The 15,430-nt window shown below is 32.2% G+C and overlaps 2 protein-coding genes across 4 annotated transcripts; one reads left to right on the top strand and one right to left on the bottom strand.

The window, feature by feature from the left end:
• Positions 1–907: 907 nt before the first annotated feature.
• LOC104225742 (beta-galactosidase 7-like) lies at positions 908–5,724 on the top strand. Its single transcript, XM_009777607.2, has 17 exons — positions 908–1,072; positions 1,323–1,418; positions 1,516–1,628; positions 1,719–1,785; positions 1,895–1,987; positions 2,105–2,254; positions 2,479–2,564; positions 2,682–2,790; positions 2,888–2,975; positions 3,080–3,207; positions 3,319–3,480; positions 3,713–3,921; positions 4,026–4,129; positions 4,222–4,331; positions 4,435–4,656; positions 5,130–5,347; positions 5,452–5,724. The coding sequence occupies exons 1-17, from the start codon at positions 908–910 to the stop codon at positions 5,561–5,563; spliced, it is 2,232 nt and encodes a 743-aa protein (XP_009775909.1). The 3' UTR covers positions 5,564–5,724.
• Positions 5,725–5,929: 205 nt separating this feature from the next.
• On the bottom strand, positions 5,930–12,407 carry LOC104225741 (vacuolar cation/proton exchanger 3-like). 3 transcript variants are annotated; one of them, XM_009777606.2, is made up of 13 exons: positions 12,292–12,407; positions 12,065–12,126; positions 10,417–10,564; positions 10,158–10,225; positions 9,752–9,780; positions 8,725–8,921; positions 8,380–8,592; positions 8,038–8,172; positions 7,664–7,780; positions 7,530–7,583; positions 7,105–7,221; positions 6,626–6,722; positions 5,930–6,304 (listed from the first exon to the last, which is right to left on the bottom strand). In XM_009777606.2, the coding sequence occupies exons 2-13, from the start codon at positions 12,103–12,105 to the stop codon at positions 6,276–6,278; spliced, it is 1,245 nt and encodes a 414-aa protein (XP_009775908.1). In that variant the 5' UTR covers positions 12,106–12,126; positions 12,292–12,407; the 3' UTR covers positions 5,930–6,275. The 3 variants fall into 3 exon arrangements, with proteins under 3 accessions (XP_009775908.1, XP_009775907.1, XP_009775906.1); XM_009777605.2 differs by having other exon boundaries at positions 10,301–10,564; positions 12,292–12,395; XM_009777604.2 differs by having other exon boundaries at positions 10,158–10,564; positions 12,292–12,395.
• Positions 12,408–15,430: the final 3,023 nt, after the last annotated feature.

Genomic DNA, 15,430 nt, shown 5'->3' with positions numbered 1-15,430 from the left:
TTCGTTAATCTAGTTATTATTATATATTAACTTGAGATTTTTGTAGAAACTCATAAACTTAAAATTCTGGATCCGCCTCTGGTCACAAAACTAATTGACCCGACTAAGAGGAACCAGTAAGTATACTTCTGAAATCAGCCTACGTTTCATTGTTATAGCATTTTACATGATATGAAGTCTAGTAAAATGTTTTACCACAATTGTAATATTTCCAAAATTTCAAAATTTAAATATATTTCAAAGTTAATTTCTTGCTTCTCAAATTTTTCTTATTTAAATTTATCAGATTGAATATTCCCCTGTTCTATCGGAAAAAGAAAGAGGTTGGTAAGAATTGAAACTTACATGTAAGATAACTGTTTTATATAAGCTAGAACTCGTCCCTTAACAAATCATTTTGTTGATAAAATAATTTACGTAAGGTATCTAAATCCTTGGCATTTCCAAGATCCAAATATATCTGATAGCTTTCACAATAATAATATTTTAAATTTCATAAAAGGTTAAAATATACAATTCCGATGGAAAAATAAAATAAAAGTGTAATGTAGACGTAATATATTTACTGGACCGAATTAAATCAAGTATTTTGTAAAATTTAGTATGCTTCACACGATAAGATTAATTAAACAAAATCTACAAAATAAAATAGCCAAAAAATTACAAGAATTACCCAATTATAATAAAAAGAGATAGAGAATGATGGAAGAAAGTTGGCGCTAAACTAGACTTCTATAGAAATTAACAACTAGAGCTTGAATAAAACACAATAAATTCACATTAAATAACAGATAGAATATAAAATAAAGTTTTCAACTAGGTCTCTAATTGCTCTACTACTATGTATTATAAATAGAGGTCACTTCTAATAATTTTTTCTACGTTAGTTTCAACTTTAGGTGCAGCCATGGCTACATACACAAATATTTTACTACTTTCTGTAGTTCTTTTCGCTTCTTGCTTGATTTCTTTTGCTACTGAAGTCACGTATGATGATCGAGCTTTAAAAATTAATGGCGAAAGAAAAATTATATTATCTGGTTCTATTCATTATCCTCGTAGCACTGCAGAGGTACATCAAATATTTGTTATTCTTTTTTATCAAAAAGTCGAAAATATTTGTACCATATAATGTTATTTTGTTATGCTAACGTTTTCAATCAATCAACTATGTGTGATACCTCAATCTCAAATCAATTGAGGCATGTTACATGTTTTTTTTAATAAAACGTAACGATTTTTTTTTTCAGACGATGGTAGTGAAACAAAAAGCAAAATTTAAAAGGCGAACTTTAATTTTAAATGTTTTTGATATTTTTTAGATGTGGCCATCTTTGATCAAGAAAGCTAAGGAGGGTGGTCTTGATGCAGTTGAGACCTATGTTTTTTGGAATGCTCATGAGCCTGTATATCGTCAGGTTTGTATTTATCATATTTAATCAGCCAACTTTTTTAGATAATGATTTTCTTTATTCTGTCTAATTGATTTTGTTTATATTTTTTAAAAATAATTAGTATGATTTCTCGGGAAACTTGGATCTTGTGAAGTTTATGAAATTAATACAAAATGAAGGGCTTTATGCCATATTGAGAATTGGTCCATACGTCTGTGCTGAATGGAATTACGGGTAATTATTCTATTTAATCATGTGATTTGATATTTTAATTTTTTTTTTCATTTTTAATGTTCTTTTATTTATTTTGTTTTTTTCTTCCAGAGGGTTTCCAGTTTGGTTAAACAACAAACAAAATATGACTGTTAGGACCAACAATCCTCCGTTTATGGTAAGTATTATTTTTGGCTTTCTGACCTAGTTTACATTTAATTCAAAATTAAAATAACTTTAATTTTCTCAAACCGAATACTTACTTTTTCTTTTAATTTGATTTATAGTATGAGATGAAGACTTTTGTCAGCAAGATTGTTGACATGATGAAAAAAGAAAAGCTTTTTGCTTCTCAAGGTGGACCAATTATCCTCTCTCAGGTTTGTTTTATGTCTCTTTTATTAGTTTTAAAAAATAAAATATATTAATTCGTGATATTTGAAGTGAAATTCCCAATTTCTTTTCCTTTTTTTGGTTTGTTAATTCCAATAAATTAGATTGAGAACGAATATGGCAATTGGAAAGTTGAATCTGAATATGGAAATGATGGGAAAATATATGTTCAAGAGTGTGCAAAATTTGCTGAGTCTCTTAATATTGGTGTCCCTTGGATCATGTGTCAACAAGATGATGCTCCAGACCCCATGGTTAGTGTTTTTATTTTTTTTATTTTTATATTTAATTTTTTTTTTATTTTCCACTCGTACATATATTGGAACCCACTAAATCGCGGATTTGCATCGGAAAATCCTGCATTCGAGAATAACTCCTTACTAAATGCGCGACTCTATACACAGGGTTATTCTATTCAACTCGATTGTTTTATATTATTGCTTAATAATTTCGCCTTTTATTATTTTGAAAATTGCAGATCAATACAGCAAATGGTTATTATGCTGATAACTTTTATCCTAAACGCAAAATTCCCAAGATGTGGACAGAGAATTGGACTGGCTGGTAAGTTAAATTAATTTATAAAATTTAATTTAATATACACATGGTTTTTTCTTTTAAATAAAAATTATTGATTATTAAATATGTGATTACTTTTTTTTTTTTTTTGGTTTAAACAAGGTTTAAAGACTGGAATAATGGTAGAGATCCTCATAGAACTGCTGAAGATGTTGCATTTGCTGTTGCTCGTTTTTTCCAAAAAGGTGGCACATTGCAGAATTATTATATGGTTAGTAAATAATTCATGTTGATTTTTTTTTTTTTGGCTTGATTCTTTGCTTTGTCTATCATAAAAATTAATTATTTTAATTTTTTTTTCTTTGTAGTATCATGGTGGAACTAACTTTGGCCGTGTAGCTGGAGGACCTTATATTACTACAACTTATGACTATGATGCACCCCTTAATGAATATGGTAATAATTATAGTTGAAAAATATTTTTTCATAAATTTAACTTTTTGATTATAATGCATGACTATTTAATGGGGTAATTCTAATTATTGCTCAAAATATTTTAGGACAATTAAACCAACCTAAATATGGACATCTCAAGGAGCTTCATGAAATACTTAAATCAGTTGAGAAACTTCTCACATATGGCAATGCAACACAAAAAGCTTATGGTGATGATGATTGGCAGTATACGGTCAGTATACATACATATACATTTTTCGTTTTATTTTCGTCTTTTATATATATTCTTAAAATTTATTCGGTAATAATTTATGAATTATTTTTTTAATATGGTCTTGTCCAGAGTACTATGTATGAATACCAAGGTTCAAGGGTATGTTTCTTAGCCAATGCAAATGACAAAAATGATCGGATATTCAATTTTGAAGGCAAAAACTACACTGTTCCTGCTTGGTCAGTTAGTATTCTTCCTGATTGTGTCAATGTCAAATACAATACAGCAAAGGTATGTCATATAATTCTTGCTTTTATACTTTAAATTTTACAAAAATATATAATGGGATCTTTATAGTATTCATTGTTTACTTTTCTTAGCTGGTACACAGAGTTTGTACACTTATTACACACGAATACATACATATTATACATAGATTCTACATATATATTATATATCTGCCGACTATTTTTAGTTTAAGTGGTTGGATGAGCGGTATTAATTGTTCTAATTTTTTTCGTAGGTTAATGCTCCAAAAAAGGTCATGGTGAGAAAACCAAACAATGGTGATAACCCTAATGGCTTAGATTGGAGTTGGAGAGCTGAGAAACCTTCACATCTTAAGCCTTCTTTTATTAACATTAAAAAGAAAGGTGTTTTATATGCCAATCAACTCCTTGACCAAAAAGTTGTGGCAAATGATACTAGTGACTACTTATGGTACATGACAAGGTAATATTTTTCTCTTTTTCTTTCTTTGATAATTTCTACGTTTGTCTTTATTTTTATTTTCTAATTTAATCACTGGTCCGACTAATTTAATTGTATTTTTGTAGTGTGGATATTAAAGAATCTGATCCACTTTATGGTGGTGAAGCTGTTCTTGAAGTTCATACTGATGCACATGTTCTTTATGCATTTTTCAATGGCAAGCATATTGGTATGTATATTTTAAATAATTATTGTTTTAATATGTAAGTTTATTTTATTATGGTTTGGTTTAATTTTATTTAAATTTCTATTATATTTTAGGGACTAAATGGGCGAAAGATGGAAAGTATAGTTTTGACTTTCAGCAACTTTTGAAGATCAAACCTGGAAAGAACACATTATCTCTCCTTAGTGTCACTGTTGGATTTCCTGTAAGTATTAATTTTCTAATTTTTCACTTTTTATATAGATAATATTTATTAATTTATTTTACCTTTATTCTTTTTTAACAATAATTTTTTTTATTTGTCTTAGAATTATGGAGCCTATTTTGACAAGGTCAAGAATGGAATTCTTGGTCCAGTTGTGTTGAAATCACCGAGTGGTGTTGTAAAAGATTTAACAAATAACCAATGGGAATACAAGATTGGTTTAGAAGGACTTGAAAGAAGGCTTTGGGAAGATGAAGATTACATGCATAGAAACTGGAAACCAGCTCAAACTCTCCAAACAAACAGAATGTTTGTATGGTATAAGGTACTATTATTTTTATTACTATTTTATAAGGTATATGTTACAGTGACGGTTTCACTAAAAGGATTCAATATCTATTATATAAGTATAAAAAATTTGATATATATTTTCTGGCGAACCCCTTCCGCGCCCCTTATAGCTCCGCCCCTGTGCATCTATTATGAGGACCCGCTTGTCCATAAGAAATTTTTTCTTTCTTTTCGAGTTTTTTTCTCAAAAATATGTTTGTCCATAAAATTTTGTAAGTTTTTGGAAAATTTTCAAAAATAAATATTTTTTCAAGTGAAATGCATGTTCACATGTAATTTTAAATTCTGAATATCATTTTCAACTTAACTCTAAATACTACTACTTTTTTTCAAAAATTACAAATTTTATATCCAAACGCCTACTAAGTAGGCTGTGGAAAATTATGGAAATTTTTTTAGAGTCTTGTTTATTTTTTTTATTAATTTGTATTTTATTTTTTTGGGCAGACAACATTCAAGACTCCATCTGGTGATGATCCTGTTGTGTTGGATATGATGGGATTAGGGAAAGGTACAGCTTGGGTAAATGGAAATAATATAGGTCGATATTGGCTTACTTCTTATGATTTTGAGAAAGAGAATGGCTGTAGTAATTCATGTGATTATCGTGGTAATTATCATCCTGAGAAATGTGCAACTAATTGTGGACAACCTACTCAACGCTGGTACGTTATATACTTCTAATTTTAACCTAATATTTTGGTTAAACAATATATTAACCTTATTATAATTTAATGTTATAAATTTTTTGTCACTTTTTTTTTGATAGGTATCATGTACCAAGATCTTTCTTGCGTAAGAGTGACAACAATTTGGTTATATTTGAGGAGTTTGGCGGTCACCCTGCAAAAGTAAATGTTCAAACAGTTTCACAAGATTAGTGTCAAGACTAGCCAAGACTTATCATGGATGATATATAATTTCTCCAATTAATTAGTTCATAGTTTCTTTTTTTACTTAGTTATCTAGCATATAGTATGATTTCCTAGATTAGATATTTAGATACAGTTTAGCAAGATTAGAGAAATTATGGATATTTATTTACGTCATACACTCAGTTTTTGACCATAATATTTATAAAAAATCATTACTTGTTATTTCAGTATCTACAGTCTCCCTGTTAGCTATTTATGCACTTCGAAACCAATATTGAATATATCCTTCTTGAATATTAAATTTATGCACTTATTCGCAAAAGACTGCTTACACCAGATTGTAACTAATAAGTAATAACCATGGTTAAGTGATTTTAGTAGGTGAAAACATGTATTAATATTAAACACAATATTTCCTTTGGCACAGCATGCATAATATTTGTTTGCAGAGGCTCACAATTATAACTCTGCTCCAGGATAAATAAAAATATACATCCTATTTTTAGCAATGGGAAAAAAATGAACTTACATTTTGCCTACACTATCAAAAATGCAAGATACTACTCTACTAAACAAATGGAGGAAAAACTAATCAACCTTGAGCTATAGCAGCAGTTGAATTCTTATCAAAATCACTGCTTAATGTTTCCAAAATGGTTGGCTCTTCATCTCATGCAACTCTTCGTAGGCACTTCAGCTTTAGCATGAAATCACTCTTTTAGCCATTATGTTTTCTGGGCTTGTCCTCTGCAAAATCAGTTACAACACATTGGATCCAGAATTTAACTTATGGGACATTCGAGTTTAATTCTACCATATTCCATTTGATTTATTTGGTTTGAAATCCTTATTTGTACGAATTTCATCGTTTTGTAACACACATACAAGATTTGAGTTAAACCTAGTGGGTTCGAATGAAATGAGGTATAGCCGGTGCGAGCACACCTACTGCTGTGTGTGCGCGCGTGTGTGTTTGGCTTTGCTTTCACTAAACAAGAAAGCAATGCATATTAGATTAGCAGTGCTACCATATAATATAATTGCACAAAGAGAGAGAGGGAAACTTACGTATAGACTCTGGATCTATATGTACAAAGAAACTTGCAGCAACTATAAGATAGCAGAGAAGGAGCATCAGCCCTTTAAAGTAATTAGAATTTCCGTCCTGTAAAGAAAGGATATCGTTTTACTGCAAGGATGGAACATATAGGACAAGATAAATGTAAATTCCAACCATTGTGCTCAAGTATAGCCAGGCCATAGCAAGACTTGCGACAATGTTAACCAATTAACCATTCTTTAACAAGATAAGATATGGCCACTCTAGACATTTAGTCGTGAAGCAATTTGCGCGGAACAACGCTAAATATTAAATTCTCCACCAGCATTTCTAAATAGAAGATGAATGCCCAACGATAACAACTGAGCCTCAGTCCCAAACACGTTGAGGTCGGCTATATGAATTTTCAATGACCATGTACTTCCATATAAACTCATCTTAGGCCAGAAAGGGAAAAATTAGTAAAATATGTAGAGTGATAGCGTACCTGCAGCATGAATGCTACAACAAGAACAGTCATTAGAAGTGTGGCTGTTTCAAACATTTGGAAGTCCAAGTTCATAGGACACCCTATTATCCATCCAACTACAACAGAGAATGGGATCTGCACCAAAAGAACAGATGAAAACAAGCATAAATTATCCTTTTTTTCCTTTTTCACTTGGCAGTTGACATGGCTCAAAATTGGGAGTTAAAAATGTGTTTACTTGATAATAAAAGGGGGTAATCCAGGAAGCAACAAAAGTTTTGTATTTCTTGAAATAAAAAATTGAAAAAAAAGCGAGGTGTAAAGTAACTGCAAAGCTATGGAGATACATATACCTTGATTACATAGATCAGAAATAACTTACTGCCTAAAGTTTCTCATTGGTGCAAATCACGATACAGGAACTCTTTAAATAAAGTACCTACCCCAAACATGGCTATCTGTGTTGATGAGCCTATTGCCACTCCCAAAGATATGTCCTGCACAGCCACTAATTAGTAAATGAGGGATGGTGATTGTAAATCGTTAGCTTTACAATGAAGAAAGTTGAAGAAAGTACAAGCTTGTCTTTGACAGCAAACATGACAGCTCCAGCATGCTCAGCGGCGTTTCCAACAATCGGGAGCAGTATCACACTTATAAATGCTACAGGAATATCCATTGCAACAGACGCCCCCTGAAAAAATTGTCATCTTTATTGGATGAGGGACTCAAAGAACCAAAAGGGAAAGGGAAAAAAGGTCACATTTTCCTATGTAACATACTGAAGTGAAAAGTAGAGGAGGTTCGGCACACAGTTTTTCTTTTATTTTACTGATAGATATTTTGGAAAAGGACTTTTTCTTTGTTGTGAGTTATGATAAAGTAATACCTGGATCGTTTCAATCATACAAATCTATAGCAGTAGCCAGTAGTTTTTTAGGATGAACTTACCTCTATGGTATTGACTAGGTACTCTGACAAGACTGCTATCCATAGTGTCATAACAGAGAGCCATAGGATTGAGCCCCATTTTGATATCTCGGGAGCTTCTTCATTATCTGAACTCCCATCAATCTGATCCTCTTCCTGAAATTGTACTATACTCAGAGGAAAATTTGGAGCAAACTCATGAAGTAAGAATGGACGCAAAAGGAGGAATATAACGGAGATAGGATTTTTAATTTTTCTAATCAGAGATGAACTTAGTAGAACCATACAAAAAGAAAGGATTAACGCATAACAACAATTTATGTATGTAAGATAGCACCATTTATAAAAAAAAAGAACCCCAACCTCAGCCATTGGCATGTAAAGATTCTTTTGGTTTGTCAGCTGAAAAAATAGATATGCCCCATATGCTACAAGCATAATGCAGCTGCTAAATCTGGAAAGCGCCAACACTGACTTCCCAAAATGCACTTCAGTGTGTGTAACGTGGAGGACAGCAGGGAACAGCAAGCACATAACTGCCATTAAAAGCAACCCTGAATTCATCACTGCAGTTCCCTAACAAAGAGAATTTGGAAAAGATCCAATTATCCTAGTGTTATCCATTGATCATGACGCAACTTGAACAAAACTATTATTGATTTTGGTGTACACAAAGCACATATATATGGAGAGTAAAAAAACTATTACCTTGTTGAAAACCTGCTCCTTATTAGAATGAATAATGCCACCACCAAAAAATGCACATCCAAGCACTAGTAAAGTATTGGACAGAATGGAGCCCAATAGTGATTGCTGCACCACACGAATCATGCCACTTTTCAGAGCATACATTGAAATTATTAACTCTGTTGCATTTCCAAAGGTTGCATTTAAAAGTCCTCCAACTGCGAAAGTTTTAACGGAGAATTAATCGAGATGATATTGGCTAAATGCTGTGCAACTACAAAAACCATGGGAAAGTTTGCTAGAAACAGTATACTTAATACTACAAGTTAGAAAACATATGCAACATGTACAGCAGATCTATATCTAAGAAATCCAAAATTATCAGGTTATTTAAGTAACGATGTTCAGAAGGCAACATTAAGATAGTAGCTTTAGAAAATTTAAAATGAAATATATTGGCTGCACATTTTGTTTTAACTAGGAGCAGAAAAGAAGATACTGGTAATTTTGCAGGAAGCTAATGCTTTAAGTCAAATAGTTGGTGAAGACAGCTACTTGAAATAGTGCTACTTAGATAGTAGATGAAGGGTATGTAATCACTTGGTACAGGAGACAGGTCAATAGATCCTGAGATTATGTGGAGTATTAACTGAATGCAAGAAACGCTGCCTGTGAGAGCTTGCTCACATTGCTCGTCTCAGCTCTCAAGCCCAGATAAAGGAGGGGGGTTGCAGTAGGATGGCGGCCAGCATAAAAGTAGTTATCTAATTCATGATGAATCCTCGAAATACAGATATTGTTGGGACATGCTCTCCTAGGCACACATTACATAGATAATGCCGAAAGACAATTAATAGGTGAAAAGCAATGGATGACACAAAAACATCACGTTCTTATACATCATATACTAAAACAAAAATGGAGATGAGTGATGTTTGCTGTTTCCTTTTATGCAACTCTGATAGAATTATAAACATAAAGAGACAAAACGACCATGAATTAGTTACACAAAACATACATGCATATCGACTAGTAAAGACAAGACTACCTGTAGGTCCAGTATAAAAAGCCAGCTGCCTATACAAAGAATGAAACCAAACACAAATTAGTTACTTCTTGGAAAATGTATAACAGTATTAGATGTTTGTAGAGAAAAACAAGTCAGTAGCCTTCAGCTTATGTTCCAAATACAATGTCCAATGTTGACATTTTAACAGCGAAAGGATCAGAAAGCTATTGTCTTTTTAAATTATGTAGACATCAAAAGATGGACATATATAAGTTTAAATGTTGCCTAGCTCAAAAGAACTTCCATTTCACAGTTTAAAACTAAGCCTGAGGCTCAACATGTCAAGAAATGCTGGCATGCATTTGACAATTATACATTTAGTTCCCTCTGATCCTTATTGATTTGCTCATGCAACATCTTGTAGGCATTGGTTGTAGAAAATTACTCTGTGGCCCAACCTAAACGCTCTGCGAGGGGAATGATGCCTAACAAGCTAAGTATGAAGATCCATCCCTGAAATACAATGTCACATGAGCTCGTATAAAGATCATAAAATTTTTGTGGTCTGAAAACAGTTTGAAAACTCACGTGATGATCAGTTAACTCATTGACAACTATGGCTAAAGGTCCACAAGGTACAAGTATGTTTAACTTGTTGGAGAAAAAAACAATCTGAATATTTTTTCGTATGCTATTCAATATACTTTTAGGACTGTCATCATCTTCCTCAACATCATAAGAAGATCCTTGAGGAGCGGCGCCCGAAGAAGATGTCTTTCTATCAAAATGCTCAGATCTGACAAGGTCCTCATCCTCAAGCTGAAGTACTGCTCTTCCCTCTGATGATCCCATCTGTATAGCCAGTATCACTTCATTAGATGTGATGAAGGACAAATTTTATTCCCTTCAAGATATTTTCATGCATTCAGAGACCATTATAAATATGCAGAAAGATAAAGTTTTTGATACGCATAACACAAATTCCTATAATGGACACAAACCAAAAGCGACTCCTTTAATGGAGGCAAAGTTAATATAGAGCATAAGTGAAAAGGATTTCCTTCCTGATCAATATCAATTGCAGCAATGCCATCATATCGTATTATCATACAGTTGCCACATTTGAGTTCTTTGCAGGTGCACACAATTACTGCTTTGCGCAAATAATAAGACGTTCCAAGTTAATAACTCAAATCAATTCTTCAAAAATATATTCTATATTACCTTCATTGATAATAGCCAAAAATCTCGGGTGTAAGTTAGTTGTTTTACAAATAATCTCTCATGAATTTATTGGTGTTGCGCTTTTTTTGAGTCGGGAACGACTTATGATAGAACCCGCCTTGTTTATCTTTTGACGAAATGGGCTGAATAGCTATTCAAAAATGTTCACGGTGTTCACTAGCTTAAGAGTGCAAGGGAAAAAACTGACAACATTTGTTATTAAATGTTGTGATCACCTCAGAGGCGGACCTATGTGTTATGGGGTCACCTGACCCCATAAACTTTGGCAAAAATCTTGTATATGTATATGTGTATACCTTAAAATGGTTAATTTAAATCACTTGGCACCATGAACTAAAACCCTTTAGGAGCACTGGTTGAGTAGAATATTGTGCCCCCATTGGGTTAAAATATTGGGTCCGCTTCTGGATCACCTCTCTTAAATCTTAAAGAATTCGTTAACCACCTACGTTAAACTTACCCAAGTGATATGCAACCCTAGATTAGAAAGATAGGAATCTAATCAGCTGGTAAGGGAAATAAGCAATGATTCCTCATACATTCAATTCTAACCAACAATTGTCTACTTGAATTCCATTTTCTTAAGTGCATTTCTTCTCTTCTTGCATAATCATTAAGGATATTAAGGTTGAATGATGCCATAATTCGTCTTTACTAGTATAGGCATCCGGTGTTTGAAACCCACCGGGGGACTAATTCGTAGTCGCACCGGATAGGCCCACTAAGGGTAAAGTGCTTTCTACAAAGAGAATCTCCATTTGTAAGGGTTAGAACTCAAGACATTTGGTAAAGGATGACCAGAGACGGATCTAGGAAATGAATATTATGAGTTCGAATCTCAAATTCTACCACATCCCATTTGATTTCCTTGGTTTAAAATTATATAATTGTATTTGTTTAGTAGATCCCTTAATTGATTTACAGGGTCTGAGCCAAAGCTGTTGGTTCGAAAGAACCTAGAAGTTATGATCTACTTCCGTCCCTGGAGGGATCACAATCATCTCACTACACTCCTAGGGTGTGACGCCATATAACTAATGCATTAGAATTTAGAAGGAATGTGTTATATGGAAATGTAACTGCAAACAGAGAAGGAAAGAAACTCACTTCAAGATGGGACTTCGCTCCTGTAAAATGCGAATTATCATTCACTAATTAATGGTTCTTCTCTGCATGGAAAAGAGAAAACTTTCATTTTCCATCAACAATAACTAATCAAAACTTAAAACAAGAACACACATTTCTGGGAATTAATTGCAATATTTTGGAGAAATTCCTGAATATGCGTTTGCACATCAAAGGATCAATAAATTCCTAGAAAAAGTTAAACTCACCTGATGAGAGTCAACAACTGCTGCTAGAAAACTCAGTTCGTGACATGCATGTCTTCTTTTTGAGGAGATTTTCAGAGCATTGAAATTGCAATATTTTCTTTAAAAAAATCCTCCCCTCTTTTTCTTTCTTTTCCTTATATTTATTTTTCGATTTTTTTTTTTTTTAATTTCTTAGAAAGATCTTTCTTTTGTCGTTAGTTACTTGCTTGGCGTAGTTTGCGGTGTGAAGTACGTAGTGAGAAAACGGGGCGGTTGGTACAGCGGAAAGAGTTGGGTATTCATTTATGAAAAATAGTAGGGAAATTACCGGCCATTTACAAGTAGCTCATTATAAAAATTGGCAAATTAATAAAATATTACTAATATTAGCTAATTAACTATTTATAGTAAAAAGATATCAAATTTTTGCTTTGTTTTGAGTGGGTGTTATTAGAATAGATCGGGCACAACTTAAAGAGCTTGAATCTCAGTTTTGGGATGATTTGGTGAAGTTTTGAGGTGGTTTGAATTGAAAATTCGAAGTAAAAGCTGAACATGAAAAAAAAAATGATATGTGTATCATTTGTGTATCACATATGTATCATATTTGTATCAATTGTGTATCACATGTATATCCATGTATACATGTGTGTGAGATACGTGCGTGATACATGTTTGATACATGTGTCGCAGAAGACTTTTTTGAACTCGATTTAATTACGAATTTTGATACAAAATCAGTCCAAATCACCTCCAATCTTCCTCAAATTTTGTATATTGACTTATCTATATATTTTCAATGAATTTCAACTATACCCATTGAAAAAGTTCCTTTTTTGTTTAGATTTTTGGAATATTGTATATATTTTTTGTATTTCATCACCTTATTTGCTACCTCATCCATAAAATTTCCTTTCCGTCTTGTATGTAATGTTGTTAATCACGCTTAAAAATATAAAAGATGATTTTTGCATATGATTCTTTGATAGAAAGAACCCTATTATTTGGTTTTTCAATTTTTGTTGGCTAGTTTTGGTAAGTCTATGACTAATGGCTAGAGGTTGGTAAGTTGAGATTTGTTTGGGGCATTTGTGTAAGTTTTCCAAAATAGTACTCCCTCCGTTCCAATTTACGTAAATCTGTTTGACTGGGCATGAAATTTAAAAAAAGATAAAGACTTTTAAAATTTGTAGTCCTAAACAAGTTAAAAAGGGGCCCGAATATTTGTGTGATTATAAAAACTTCTCATTAAGGGTAAAATTGTAAGTTTAACCTAAATTGTTTCCAAATTTAGAAAGGGGTCATTCTCTTTGGAACGAACCAAAAAGGAAATAGGTTCACATAAACTGGAACGGAAGGAGTAACATAGAATTAAAGATTAAACAACAATGTCACACCTCGCTCCAGATTTCGCATTATAACACTGACCTCTCTTGTGTTTTACGATATTATGCATACCTCCCTTATTTTGATTTTCTTATAACCATTCTTTAAACCTACTTAAAATAAATAAATAAATAAATAAATAAATAAATAAAATATAATTTGATAGATTTGCCCTTTTTAATATTAGTTTCTGTCAATTAATAAACATTATCAACATAACTTACATAACAAATTCTTTAAAAATAAACCTGCACCAATAAGTTAATTTAAATATAGATACATGTGCAAAGCTTATCACGATTGTTTTGACCAAATAAGCTTGCACGTGTCTTTCCCTTAAACAAAGTAAACTAATTACACTTCTGAAAGGTCTTAGGTCATCTCCAACCTTGCCCCTATCTCCCATAATGGGAGAAATATTTGGGGAAATTTAGCTTCAACCCTCCCCCATTTTTGTCCCCAAAATGAGGGATGAATAGTGTTCCCTCAAATATGGGGTACACTATTCATCTCCCCCATTATTATTCATCACTTTTTATTATTTAATCTTCTAATTTATCTCTTTATATATACCTAATTATGTTTATAATATTATATCTTAACTTTGGTGTATAATTTTGATAAATTAATTTTCGTGTATTTATTATTTTTATGTAGAAATGGCAGTAGATGAAAATCAACGATTTCAAGAATTTTTATTTCGACATAGAAGAATTAAGGACAAAGATGCTCATTTTCCACTTCGTAATGCATTAATAGATCATTTATGGGAGAATATTAGAGGTTGAAGTTGAATATTTATCTAGTATTTCGAATGAATTTTATCGTTATGTAATATGTATTTAATTAATCTTGTATCGCAATGATTTCACTTTTATTTGAATTATTAGTTAATCTATAATAATTGCTTACAAATTATATTATTTAAAATTTTATGGAATTGTTTTAATTATGGAAATTACAAATTAATAAAAATAAAAGATGGAATTTGTTTAATGAAAATTAAAAAATGAAATTGAAATGAAAGATAATAATATAATATAGAAGAATTAGAAGAATATAAAAAAAGTTTGGGGGAAAAAATGGAGGAATGGTTGGAATAAGTTGTCCCAAAATGGGGAAATTCCCATTTTGGGGACCAAAAATGGGGTAAAGTTGGAGATGCCCTTAGTAGCTTCTCTTCATCTGTACCTTTACCAGTTCATCGGCTACTTGATTTTTTGAGGCAACCCAACATTTTCCGGCGACCGACAACAAATTTGATAAGAACAACTCCCCAAAAGAGGAAGCTGATGAAAACAACCGGAAAAGCTTTTAGTAGTATATCCACGAACTGAGAAGAAAAGGGATTCAACAAATATAGATAATCATCCAAAATTGAGTCCTATAAATCAAGTTTGAGTCCTATATGCTTCTCATTCATGAAAGACGGGTATGTATAAGGAAAATGAGTTTTTCGACTATTGGGCAACAAAATCTGGTGAGATTTGGAAGAGGAGAACCAAGATTGGATCTAAGCTCTTGAATGAATGTTCAATAGGGGAGGATGATGTTGGTTCCTCAAGGCAATCGAATTTGTAAGAGTTTAGAGTGACCGCACAACTATTGGTTACGACTATTAAGTATAGTTCATCTCTCTTTCACTCTTAATACTCCAATATGTTGAAGATTAGGTGCTACAACATCAGCCGTCTGAAATCGAGAAGGGCGAGTACCAAGTAGGACGATTAATGTTTATGTCATATTGTTTAAATTAAATTAGACTTTGTTGGAA

This window comes from Nicotiana sylvestris, chromosome 6 (assembly GCF_000393655.2).
Source record: "Nicotiana sylvestris chromosome 6, ASM39365v2, whole genome shotgun sequence".
Taxonomy (NCBI): Eukaryota; Viridiplantae; Streptophyta; class Magnoliopsida; order Solanales; family Solanaceae; genus Nicotiana; species Nicotiana sylvestris.
Note: the sequence above shows the minus strand (reverse complement) of the source record. Positions and strands in the feature narration are given on the sequence as shown.

What these genes read in the sequence shown, in the direction of transcription:
- LOC104225741 (XM_009777604.2), bottom strand. Translation starts at nt 10,564, where the DNA reads ATGGGATCATCAGAGGGAAGAGCAGTACTTCAGCTTGAGGATGAGGAC. An exon ending in CGTTTAGGTTGGGCCACAGA is followed by an intron (nt 9,781 to 10,157) that starts GTAATTTTCTAC and finishes TTCTTTGTATAG; the next exon opens with GCAGCTGGCTTTTTATACTG. An exon ending in TATAGATCCAGAGTCTATAC is followed by an intron (nt 6,305 to 6,625) that starts GTAAGTTTCCCT and finishes CTGATTTTGCAG; the next exon opens with AGGACAAGCCCAGAAAACAT.
- LOC104225742 (XM_009777607.2), top strand. Translation starts at nt 908, where the DNA reads ATGGCTACATACACAAATATTTTACTACTTTCTGTAGTTCTTTTCGCT. An exon ending in ACAGAGAATTGGACTGGCTG is followed by an intron (nt 2,565 to 2,681) that starts GTAAGTTAAATT and finishes GGTTTAAACAAG; the next exon opens with GTTTAAAGACTGGAATAATG. An exon ending in TCAAATACAATACAGCAAAG is followed by an intron (nt 3,481 to 3,712) that starts GTATGTCATATA and finishes TTTTTTTCGTAG; the next exon opens with GTTAATGCTCCAAAAAAGGT.